The sequence below is a fragment of the Nuphar pumila genome, chromosome 4, assembly GCF_984573655.1.
Source record: "Nuphar pumila chromosome 4, dmNupPumi1.hap1.1, whole genome shotgun sequence".
NCBI lineage: Eukaryota > Viridiplantae > Streptophyta > Magnoliopsida > Nymphaeales > Nymphaeaceae > Nuphar > Nuphar pumila.
The window spans coordinates 41,301,365-41,314,586 of record NC_143252.1 but is presented as its reverse complement, the minus strand read 5'-3'; the positions used below and the strand labels follow the sequence as shown (position 1 = coordinate 41,314,586).

General features: G+C 38.7%; 1 protein-coding gene across 1 annotated transcript; it reads right to left on the bottom strand.

Moving 5' to 3' along the window:
• Positions 1-536: 536 nt before the first annotated feature.
• Positions 537-6,362, bottom strand: LOC149840093 (uncharacterized). Its single transcript, XM_090004992.1, has 6 exons — positions 6,063-6,362; positions 5,181-5,456; positions 4,755-4,892; positions 2,807-4,216; positions 746-865; positions 537-599 (listed from the first exon to the last, which is right to left on the bottom strand). Exons 1-6 carry the CDS (start codon positions 6,360-6,362, stop codon positions 537-539), a joined length of 2,307 nt encoding a protein of 768 aa, XP_089861118.1.
• Positions 6,363-13,222: the final 6,860 nt, after the last annotated feature.

The following is a 13,222-nucleotide window of genomic DNA, read 5'->3' as shown; positions in this document are numbered from 1 at the left end:
TTAAGCTTTGTGAAATAAACAATTATAGATGACTGAATCTGTTTATGATTGATAATATCAAACTGATAAATACAAAAAATGATCATGATGTTCAGTCCGGACGTCGAACGCAATATCTGAATGAATGACACTGGATGAGAGGTCTTTGTGGATGAATTTAAGATTCATTAAAAAACTGTCATTGAACCATTAACAAGTAATGAATGAAGGAGACAGTGGCTTCGAATTTTGGCACTCCCATGCACATTGTTCGTTTCCTTGTAATTCTCACCAGTTAAGAGTGGAGAAACCAATATTGTACCTGGGTTATCCGAGTGATGCAGGAAATACGGATCGACGGTTGATGAGTCTTCCCCTAGACCTGATGCCTTCGGGATTTCAGAGGCCATGTAAGCTAAATGTCGTCGGCAATAAGGTGATCAAAGAATGTAATACGATCACAATGCCGCAGGGACGTCTCCTGATATGTTGACAGCGTGAAAAAAAAAATGTTCTGTAGAGCTCTTTCTCCCAAATATCAGCAATCAAATCGACCTTCACGAATATCTGCAGATGGGAGCAAACAGAAAGCCTGCCTCAGGAACACGGATCAGGGTGATCTGCAGATAAGAGCACACAGGGATATAAAACACCCTGATGTTAGATATGCTTGAGCAAGACGTGTCGTTGTTGATGGAAAACACGAGGCTCGTCCACTTTGGATGAGAGCACGACCTGCTGTTAGGAGGGTAGGATGTTTATGCACCTTGAGCATGAGCAGGTTAGACGAGAGAAGGAACACAGCAGCGGGAGAGGAGCAGTCATGGGTCACCGTGATAAGGCAGGAGCAGGGCAATCTGCCTGAGGAAGGAACAAGGGAATCTCCCTGAGAAGAACAGCAAAATCAAAGGCACAACACCTCGATATCAAGCGCAAATCCCTGCTTTGATACCATGTTAAAATGAATATCGAATGAAAAGCGATAATGGAGGAAAACACTGAAAATTCCTGTATGTATTTCATATCCAATACAAGAGGGTATATATATACACGGTTGATACATGATTTGCGATAGGATCCCACAACTTTAGGGTTGTATATTACAGAAACTAATAAAGATGGAAACTAATCTCTAATAGAGATGAAAACTAATCTACAATCAATCGATAAGGATAAAGATAACTGCATGTTATCCTTATCGATTTTATTCCAACAACCGGAGATTCTTCCAGCACTTGAATTCGGCTTCCTGATCGGATTCATCCATAAGCATTTGAAATCCTTTGAGCGGACGAAGATTGAACGCCTCTTGGTTGCTTTTGGCACCCAACTCTTCGAGAAGGTAGAGGTTCTGCTTGGTCATGGAGTCCCGGTGGGTCGATCTGAAGAAGCACTTCTGTAACCAGCTTGATTGAAGCAATTAGCACCAGTTGAAGTGATTAATGCAGCGATCACATTCTTGAAGAGCTATGATTTCAGATGCTGTCTTTTCCTGATCAAGAATACAACTCTTCAAGCTAATTTCTGCAGTTTTGTGAATTTTGACATACATGGAGCACTTGGAGGGCTTTGGAATTTCAACGATGGAAGAGATTTTTAGATTGCCCTATGTCAAGCCCATTTTCACATTCAGTCAACATTGTGTCATTAACTTTATCTATTCTCATTTATGATCTTATTTACTTGTTTTATATTCACTTGAGTTCATCAATTATATTACATTTCAATTTTAACTAATTAGTTTCATCATTTAATGTTCCTAATTATTGTGATTTAAAGTTGTGGTTTCCTAAGAAAAAACACATACACATACTTGCATACATCTATTTGTGTTATGCCTATGTCCTCATGTCCTAATTTTTTAAAATTATCGTATCGTACTAAGTGTATCCGCATCCTATCCCGCTCTTGCATCTGTATCCATGTGACATAGGTCTATCCTAATATTTAATGATGAGCCAAAGTAAGGAAATTGGAACCAAGGGTTTGGTTGCTTAAAGATTGTGGTCTTAGCAATAATCACATGCATAAGTTTGTGACAGGATCCTGGATGGTTTGGTTGTGAAAGATATTAAAAGTAGACGTCGTAAGCAGTTCCAGGTTTGGGCATGGTAGTAAGTGAACTAATGCACATTGCATTTCTATGAAATTCAAAGAACATGATTATAAACAGATGTAGATGTATTTTCATTGACTGCAAATCTACAAAAGTATATATTTAGCATTTCACTAATACTTGTGGAATACATTACACCGGCCCCCAAGAAAAAATGGGCACATTAATACATAGACACTGCAGTAAACAACGCAATTTGGAAATTTGAAAGAAGAGCAAAAAAACATTCCACATGAATTGCATGGAGGTCCTGCTTGTTTTCTTTAAAGTCATCAATGTCCCCTTTTCTCATCCCACATGACTTTATCGCTATAACAAGATGGTAAAATTCCTTTCAGAATTCAACAGAGCATAACACTCTGATAAAGGGATCTTACTTCACATTAGTTTAGTTCGTCATATAGGTTCATGAAGTGATCGATTCTGAATCTGTTCTAGAACAACATCGAAGGAAAAATCCGTGCTCCATGCTTCTACATATTGGTGCTTTGGAGTTTAATCAATAAGGACAGGACAGGCATTTTTACATCTGATGGTAATTTGCTTCCTGGTTAACCACTATCTTGAAGTGTTGATTTGCTATCCTGCAATGTCTGTGATGGTTTCTTTGATGATGAGATTGATGCCTCGAACCCATAGTTCCATGTTATCTGGACACCCTGCCTCAAAATACAACTCCCTACCTGTCAATGTCACCACCCTGAAAGTTACCTTGTTGTTCTCATAGGCTTTCCCGCGATTTCTCTGAAATCTTTGGCTGTCGCCTGCTACAGCCTCTTTACACATCACATTCCTCTGTTTTGACTTGCCCCATGACAAACAACCCGACTTTAGCATCCTCACAATTTTCATGTGTGGCCTGCCCTTTCCTGATTGTGTGTGTTTGCAGAGCTCCTCCCCTGCAAGCACATGCATCCGTGCAAGCTGGTCTAGTATCACACTCTCTGTGCCCGTTGATTTTGACATCCTCGCCAACGACAATGCGGTCTCCCCTCGGCTGTTCACAAGGCCTGCATCGGCACCTCCTTGAAGTAATAGGAACTTGCATGCTTCAGAATGGCCTTCTCTTGCAGCAAGCATGACAGGTGAAAACATGTGTTCGTCAAGCAAATCAACAGGATGCCCGATTCTCACCAACTCCTTCATCGCAACAACTGCTCCCTGCCGAGCTGCAAAGTGAAGTGCTTTGAACTCCCCTACTGGTTTCATCTCTCGAGCCAAAACTGCATCCAGTAATATCTGTTCATACTGATCACGATCAGGCTGGAGTTGCAGTAAGGATGTCATTGTTTCCCCACCATGAGCCCTTTCATTTGATGAGCATATGTCTGCTCCAGCCATAACTAGAAGCCTAAAATTCTCCAACTTTCCCGCATTTATAGCAAGCATTAGGGGAGTGTATCCACGCGTATCTTGCTTGTTGATATCTCCTGTATAATTCTCCAACAGTTTATGGAGGGCATTAGCATCACCATTTTCTGAAATAAAATGTAAAGGAGAAAATATACTGAGATTTGTAGAGCATATATGATGCCTGGTCATCAGAGCCTGCTGGATAATCTCTCTGAAAGATGAATGAAATGCACTCATTCTCGCCAACTGGATGGCAGACTGCCCTAAATTATTCACAAGACCCAAATCTGCTCCAGCTAGAACCAGCTCCAAGAAGCAATCTGCATTACTCGCTTTAGCAGACAGCATCAGTGCAGTCTCTCCCATTTCTGTGTGAGCATCTGGCTTGCACCCATGGGAGATTAGCTGCTTCAGGGTTGGAAGGTGACCTAGTCTAGCAGCCAAGTGAAGAGGGCGGGATTCATGCCCATTTTTCGATCTCATGCAAAATTCAATGTTAGAACCTGCATCAAGTAAAGTGCAGCTTGCACTTACATTGTTACAGAGGATTGCATGACACAGAAGAGTTCGGCCATGATGTTCACTATCTGGTGACTCCATATGTTCAAGCAATAGCTTCAGAATCTCGCCACTTGCTTCGAAGTACTCTACAGCAGCCCACGCTGCATTATATGGATCTCCCAAGCATGCACCAACTCTTACCTCTTCATTGGCATCATCCCATGACCATGCTCCTAATTGGACACTGCGATCAATTTTGGCACCCACCTGTAATCCAGGGCTCCACAGTCTAAATACAAACATTGACATGAAATGTAGCTTCTCACCAAAAAATTTAATGTAATTCCCCACCAAAACACATTAGATATGCTTTGTTTTTTTATTCCAAGAACTCTTTGGCTTTCTTTTTTTCAACAGATGTGCAGTACTTTCTAATATCAATCTCTGCATTGCCAACCTAAGATAAGATGCTAACACTCTTAGTACAAGCAGTTACATACTAACACTGAATCATATGCACAAGAAAAAAACTCATCTTTTATGGTTCTCAAAACTGCTTTCTTTCTGCCCCTTCAACAGGAAGGACAGACTGCATCTCTTGCCCATCTGTAATGGAAATTACATTAGTGGGAATATATGCTAGAACATCCCCAGATGGAGTCACTATACATCGATAGCAACATTTTGTTTGAGATGCTACGACCTGAGGATATTATCAATCTAGAAAATTTGATCTCTAACCCAAGAAAAAAAAACAGAAAAATGGTTAGGAATTTTGAAGTTAAATATAGAAATAGAAGCATACCTCCAACAAATACCTGACAACAGAAATTTGGCGCCCAACTATTGCAGCAACCAATGGCGTGCAGTCCACATTAGCATGCAATGCTGGTTTGGCAGAGCATAGAAGAACTCTAACCATGCAATTCACGTCCACACTATTCTGTAACAGTACACAAAGTCACAGTTCACACTGTTTAAATTTTCACAATTCAAAAGGATCATATTTTTTATGCCCAAAAAATATGATCCAAGGTGCAATCTCTAGCAACTAGACATGTTGAACACAACATTGGGGTCTGATTAAGTCAATACAGATTGCACCTATGATTTTTGTAATTTCCAACTAGACAGTACGTGCAGTGTACAATATTTTGTAGATTCGACTATACGTATAGTCTAGGATTCGGTCGAAGTTTACAACGAAAACCACTTGTGAAAATCAACAGACCTTTATTAGAGTTTGAACCACATCAACGAACCCTCTGCAGCTTGCATTCACAAGTGCGGATGCACCAACATCAGGCCTGGCCATATCAGAGCACATCAACAGCTGGGCGGCCTTGGCCTCACCAATGAGGCTTGCCTCCAGCAGCGCATCCTCACAAGCAGGCTGAGACGCCCCTGCTTTGAGAAGGACGCCGAGAACATCGCGGTGGCCCTCACGAGCAGCCGCCGTGGTCGCATAGCCTCGAAACAGTTTCTGGTTAACATCAGCTCCAGCAGACTGAAAATACAAGAAACCAATGGATGTGTTAAGCAGATCAGTGAAAGCTGAAATGTATGCCCCATTTATAAACACTGATTCAAGCAATGGAGTAACTAAATACAGCAGAATTAGAGTAAAATAACTAAAACTTGATCGGTTTCTGGTTAAAGACAGCTCTGGCACTGAAATAAAAAGAAACTAACAGATACGCTATGCAGATCAGTCGAAGCTGAAAGGTGTAGGCCATTGATAATATTCAAGCAATGAAGTAACTATTAGAATTCAACTAAAATTTGATCAGTTTCTGATTAACGGCCGCTCCTAAAGACTGAAATTACAAGAAACCAATGGATATGATGGATATGCTAAGCAGTTCAGTGGAAGGCGAAAGGTGTACGCATTGATAGATACTGATTCAAACGATCGAGTAACTAAATGTATCAGAATTCGACTAAAATTTGATCAGTCGTTCGACAAATCATCAATCGAATGAAGTAAAGAAAGAGTCGAAAGGACAACACATTCAAGCATTTCCGGATCCAATTTACAGATCAAACTTAATCGAGAGAAAATGAACGAGGATGAAGCAGAGTATGGTGCAGAATCCGAGGCTGGATTGAGTACCAAAAGCTTCCGGACGATCTCGGCGTGGCCGGAGTGAGCCGCCGCGAAGAGTGGGGTGACGTCCGACGCGAGCTCCCTGAACTCCGTCCGAACCTCCCCGGGGGCCTCTTCGCGGAGGACGCACTCGGCGCACTTCAGACTCAGGGTCAGCGTCCCGACGTGGTTCACGTCGGCCAAGCCGCTCCGGAGCGCCTCCGCCACTCCTTCTAGATCTCCCACCAGAGAATCTTCTAGAAGCTTCTGAGATCTCCACGAGAACTCGTCACCGGCGCACGGAGACCGGCCGCTCTGCCTCGCCATTCTCTGCCCCGCCCACGGAGGAACTCCACCGGCCACCACCACCGAGCAATTTTCCCGTTAAAAGGAAAAGATTGGAAATTTCAAGATGGCACCTAACAATACGGGATAATTCAAAATTTTCCAACCCTTCAAACAAAAGCTTCAAAAAGGCTGCGAACTTTTGTTGATGAAAAACAATTTTTTTGTTATTAAGTGCGGATCAGATAAAAAAAAGTGTGGATCTGTACACCATTTTGAGCCTATGATTCTATGGGGTTTTCAACAGAAAAAAAAAAATGGGATCCAAGATGGATTTGGTCACAATATCTTGGATCCGTTTTTTCAAATCACATATGACAAGTTTTCAACCTTAAGGAAAACAGTTTTTCTCTTATTTTTGTTAGGTTTTTACTGCTATTACTTTTTTATCCTCCAACAATGAAAAAAAAAAAGTCAGTTTCATATGCTAACTTCAGTGTATAAGATTTATGAATTAGGTCGGAACAGTACATCCACCAGAGAAAACCTCTTGACCCATTTGTTTCTTCCAATGCCCATATTTTGATATGATATCCTCTATTCTCGTTTTCACTCTAAAATTATATTAATCTTTAGGCCGTCAACATTTACATATAAGGGTGTCAACCAGTCAGGTTTGGTTCAGACCCAGGTGAAACTAAACCATACCGGATTTGAGATGATGATATCATCAGGTATTAACCCAGGTCTAATTGAACCCACCATAAGAGAAACCATACCTGGATCCTATTTTTGGTATGGAAAATATGAATCTTAATATTATTTTTTTTTTATCAAAAATCATATTTTTATCATTTTTACATTAAAAAACATGAATCTTAATAAAAAAAATTGGGTCGGACCTATGTTTGGTATGAAATTTCACAAACCATAACCTGCTCCGTTCTCATTTTTACATTGAAAAAATATGAATCTTAATAAAAAATTTGGTCAGAACTATGTTTGGTATGAAATTTCACAAACCATACCCTGCTCCATATTTTAATTAGACCCTTCGAGTCTAATTAAAATAATAGGGCCTTCTTATTTATCACCAAACCCTGATCCTATAGCATTTGGTACCGGTTGGATTCAGATCAAACCCAACCCATTGACACCCCTATCTACATGCCATCAAAGAATAAACTAAACTTATTTAGAGAGGGAGATCTAACTTTTAAAGAGGAGAGAGGGCAATTTCCGTTTTTTTTTTGAGAGGGCAACTGATAAATTTTAAAAGGCACTTATATTTTTCCTATAAATTCAATATGGAAATTCCTCCATGTCCTTTTTGTTAACCATAATAAAAATTGGGTGCATATCTTTAAATTTTGAAAAATATAGGTGCATGTTTTAATTATCATGAGAACTAGATGCCAATTTGAATTACCAAAAAAGAGGGGAAAAAAGAAGGGGTTGGTGGGGGAGCGTGGGAGGAAGGACGAGACGAGACAATAATGATTAAGAAGAAGATGGCATGTTGAAGGCCAAGGAATCCAAGACACAAACGGTGGACCAAGACTAAGATATGAAACTGTCATCTCGATTTGAGTAAACCAAAGATATTCCCGCAGGAAAAAGCCAGCACTTTTGTGCTGCCACGTTTTGCCCAAGTTGGACATTTCCCAAGATTGGAGCACGTGGCAAAGAAGGAAGCATCGGCCTTTTTCTCTTCCGTTAACGGGGTAATCTTTTATTCGTTTTTCTCAAATTGTCACTGGCGGGCTTTGCGTTGGATACGGTTTCCTTGTGGGTCCCACTTACTGGAGCAGAAACCCTTATACTATATCTGCCTGATTCGTGGCGACTCTCCAGGGGCGAGGGGGGGGGTAAGCCCTCAGAGTTTTCCGACTGTAAATACGGCCGGCAGAATCAGCACGAATAGGTCTATGATCTTGGGGTGGTTTATCCGAGTAAAAATAAATAAAAAAGATATCTACCTGATTGAAAACATCATGGCTTATCATACATCATGGAACCCAATATCTGACCAGAACCGGAATCTTAATCTGATTAGTCAGATTCGGTATTAATTTTGCATTAAAATTTACATCCAAATCGGATTAAAACTCAAATTTGACTAAAATCCAAATCTAAAGATCAGGTTTTAGATTACTCGGATCTGGATTCGGTTTTATCTTTTTTCAGCAAACTCTAAATCTGATTAGATTAACGCGGATTCAGATTCGGTATTGCCTAGATCCGACCACCTGTCGACACCCTTACACGAATGGAGTGAAGCTCGTTTCAAAAAACATAAATAAAAAGTATCCACTTTCATCCCAATTACTATTACATAATAAATGAGTAGGGCTCTGATGTTCGGTTATGGTATCAGTCCAGACCCGGGTCTAATCAGACCCACTATGAGAGAAACCATACCCGAACCTGATAAGAAGTACATGAACCAGACTCGGTCCATACCTGGTAAAACCATATTTTTTTATCATTTTTATATTGAAAAATGTGGGTCTTATTCAGAACTCAGGTTGGTCCCAGGTCTGGTATAAAATTTCAAAAACTATACCTGGGTTCATGTATTAATCGAACTTTCGAATCCAGACCTGGGTCTTAATCAGGTCTTCTTATTTATCACCATACCCAGACCCTATAGGGTTTGGTTCGGGTCGGGTCTGGGTAAACCCGACCTATTGATGACACCCCTAGTTAAAATAGTATAAACTGCCCTTCAATAGATTTTTTAATGTAAGAGTATGATTTATTAAGAGTTGAAAATTCAATACGCTGTAAGCTAAATATTTCACATCAGAAAAAAACATTTCAAGTGTTGTTTTCTAGCTAAATTATAATATCATGTATTTTCATACTTAGTCAATTTTTAGGTTTTTCGAAAATTTGGCTAAGTATAGAAGAAAAATAATTTGAACCTCGTTATTAGACTGATTTTTTTGCGTCTGAGCCTGGCCCATGTCTCATCAATAAGGTCGAGACGTGCCAATCGAAGCGTAAAAAAAAGTTTTAGTTTTGACCTTTAAATTCAAACAAAATTCTTATCATTTTTAGGAAAAATTCGGAATTTGATATTCATGTAATATACCGTTGAATGCGTCTTGAAATGTCAAGCACAACGATATATTACTTTTCTGAATTTGAGTTCAGATTGGCCCAAAATTCACATTTTTTGAAAAAGAAGTAGTTTATCGGTCTAGATCTGGATTTGGATTGGTCTGAATCTAATAGATTTAATCCAAATTAATATGGATATGGACTCTATCCAAGACCCATAATAATCTAGATTTGGTTCAGTCCAAAGTTTATTTGGATTTTTAGAAATAGATTTGGATCTTAGATCTTAATCCAGATCCAAATCTATGCCCAACGTTTTTCTAGATTTAAATTCAATAACAAGCTTTAATTTGAGGTTAAATAAGGTTGAGAAGTTTTCTAAGTTAGTTTGGCTATTTTTGGAAGTTTTTAGATAATTATTAATTAATTAATTTTCTTTAATTCTGAATTTTTATTTTAGGGATGATTAGGACTTCTTAAAGGAGTCCTTTTTCATGCTTAAGAATGCTACAATAGTTTTTAGAAAGACTTTTTAAAAAAAATTAAAAACTTTCAAAAAGTCAAACTTAAGAGTTTTGAAAAATTAGGAAGGGTGAGAGGGAGTTTCCTCAAAAGAGGAAACCCTCCTTCTCTGGCCCATCTAGAGAGGGCTGGAGAAGGGAGGGGTGTCACCCCCTCTCTTGCCTACATAAGATCAAGAAAAAAAAAAGAGAAAGGAAGAAAGAGAAGGAAAAGAGAAAGAGGAAAAGAGAAAAGAGAAATGAGAGAGAAGGAGAGGAAGAAGAAGAAGGAGGGGCCTTCTTCTCCGGCCATCCAGAATTTTTTTCACATCAATTCATCTTTTCTCCTCAATTCATGTAAAGGTACGGGTCTCCTCTCTTGAATTGAGTGAAAAACTGAGTTTAGATGAGTTTCCATGTATGATTTGATGAAAATCTATGGGAAAAAGAATATATAGGAAAGAGGGTCTATGGATCCTCTTCCATAGATTTTTTTTTATTTTATTCACATTTTCAAAAGTAAATTTTTGTGTATGCTTCTTTTGTGCGAAAATAGAATGTATTTTCATGTTAAAAATAGTTTGTTATGTGTTGTGTCATGGTATTATTGATTTACATCGATGACCCATGCTATGGATCACTAGGTGCATATAAGCATGCGATAAGACTATTGCATACATATGTGTTCTTCATTAAAAATCTGCATTATGTTAGGTTATTAGCCTATGAGTTTATGCAAATCTGAACATGCATGTATTCTTAAATAGGCATGTGCATGTAGGCTAAATGTTCATGTTATGTTTTTTCTGTACATGCTTATATACCTGAATGCATGTATGCATATTTATGCATGTGCGAGCAATGAGTACATGCAACCTAAGTTGAACTTGCATATGCATGCATCATTGAATCTAAATATGTGTGTATTTTTTCATGTTATATATATATATATATAATATTTATTTTCCTTTTGAAAAGAAATATATATATATATATATATATATATATATAATGTATATATATATAATGTATATATATATATATAATGTATATATATATATATATACATATTTCTAAATATATGTAAATATAAAAATAGACTTGTTAGGTCCTCGGGTGGGCTGACTGTTAGGCCAAAAGGCCACCCGAATCTGGCCTGACATGCCAGGCCCTGGTAGACATGGCTGGGGTCTGGTCGGGCTATACCCGATCCAGCAGGGTGCTGACTGGGCCCCTAGCAGCCCAGCCGAGTGGTGATAGTCCTTGTCAGGCCCAGTCCAGCCTTCGGCTGGACTGATACAGGCCTGGCAGCTTCCTGCCAGGTCGTGCCAGGTCAGACCCAGCGGAGTTGGTTCAGTTGGGCCTGAATAGAACCCCAGAGTCGTGTGTTGCAGTCACTACTAGATTGTGCAGTTGTTTATGCATGCATGTATTCATAAGCTTACCACTTAACACTTCAGGTTATTGCACGCAGGCATTTTGATATATAAGCTAACATAAGGACCTAATGTTTGTTGAGGTTAATAATAGAATGAATTTATGACATAATCTTTTTCTTGACTTACTTGTCTTTAGCTTTTGCGCTTGACAATGACAACTGTTTCAAACAAAATAAAAGTAATCAATTACTTGGTGCATCAATATGCACAGGTTCTCTAGAGTTCCATCCTCTATTCTGGTGTATAAATATTAAGAAATATTGTTTACTTGATGAGCAGTCAATTGTCAAGTCCACCTTATGTTTCGTTAGTCCTACTTCTCCTGCAGGTCTTGGAGTAGCCAACATTCTTTTGCTTGCATTTCTGTTGTTCCTACTGCTTAGTGCATATATACTGCATCATTTCATTTTTTATTTGCCCTCATAGATGCTCTTTCTAAATCATAAATTGTTCCATTCTATTTCTATTTGCTACAACTTGTGAAATATGAGCTGGAAACATTGCAAAATGCAATGCTCTCAGTTTCTCTCCCCACATTAGGGTGGTGCACATGCCCAACTTGGGTTGTGTGGTACCCTGCTCGGCTGAGCTGGAGCCGAGCCCAGTCGGCTAGGTGCAAGTGGGTTCTTCTTCTTATCCAAAAAAAAAGGGGCCTTGTGTTGGCTGGCTTGTAAGGCCTGACTGAACTGGGTTCAGCGGGCCTGACTTGCTAGACCAGCCAAACCTGCTGAACCCAACCAAGTAGGAGCTTGACTGGGCAGTTTGTGAAAAAAAATATGTATGTATAAAATTATTTCTTGTTAAGTGTGCATCACCTTTTAGTTTTTTCCCCTTATATGTTATTCATGCTTATGTTCTGAATGTGCAAATGCATATATGCGTCTCCTATTAATGGCTTATGTGCTTAATGTGTCATATGCCCTGTCATGGTTGTTGACATGTGGTATGAGTGCATCTAATTGCAAGTTAATCATGCATATTACCTCTACCTGTTATAACTTGAACGAAATTAAATTTGGTTTGTGGATTCTTAGATTTGTAATTGAGTCCAAGTTGGCTTATTGAGTGCAAGAGTATGGAATACTCATGTGCTTGCACTTCATCTGTCATGCTTAATTCAAGTGTTAATGTACAGTTGTTTTCATTTACATGGGCATACTCAAAATGATATATTTTTGCATGTAATAAATGCATGAGTACTTACATGTTTAATTGAATAGATTCATGATAGAAAGCATGCAGTTGACATGAATACGGGTATTGTATGGAAGCATGCACTTAAGATGAACGTGTGAACTCATGCATATACATATAAATATTATTATTGTTTCATGCATATCCCTAAATTGACATGCATGATTATACATTGAAAGGCATGTGATATGAAATGAATGCATTGGCTTGTCCCTTATGACTTTTGCATATGAATGCATATATGATCAAAATGGATCATCACGGGCTATGGAACACCTTGAGCCGATGTGCTCCTTACTTTACCTGTTTATGCATCGTAAAAATCATATTTGATATTTTTCTCTATATTGCACTATTCTGCATTTTTACACAGGCTCGAGTCTCGTGATGAGCCTCGCATTTGAAAATACAAATTTATAATATTAATTTGGCATGCTAAATTATAAATTAATGAAATAACTACTAATAATGACATAAAGAAGAGAACAATGTAATGTACTTTCTAAGATATCTCATCGGGGTACGAAACTCTTGGAATTACAGTTTTGGGAAAACTGAATGGATACAAAAACTCAGTGTTGGGGTCGTTCTAAGATTTTCATAATTGATTTAAAAAAAAAAGTTTTGCACTTTTCTTATGTATGAGTTGGGGTCGTTACATAAATAAACATATATGGATCACATTTAGAGGCTCAAATGTAAA

Coding starts and splice junctions, on each gene's coding strand:
- LOC149840093 (XM_090004992.1), bottom strand. CDS start 6,362: ATGGCGAGGCAGAGCGGCCGGTCTCCGTGCGCCGGTGACGAGTTCTCG. Junction 5,457..6,062: donor AGATCGTCCGGAAGCTTTTG/GTACTCAATCCA, acceptor TTGTATTTTCAG/TCTGCTGGAGCTGATGTTAA. Junction 4,217..4,754: donor TTGTCAGGTATTTGTTGGAG/GTATGCTTCTAT, acceptor CCTGGATTACAG/GTGGGTGCCAAAATTGATCG.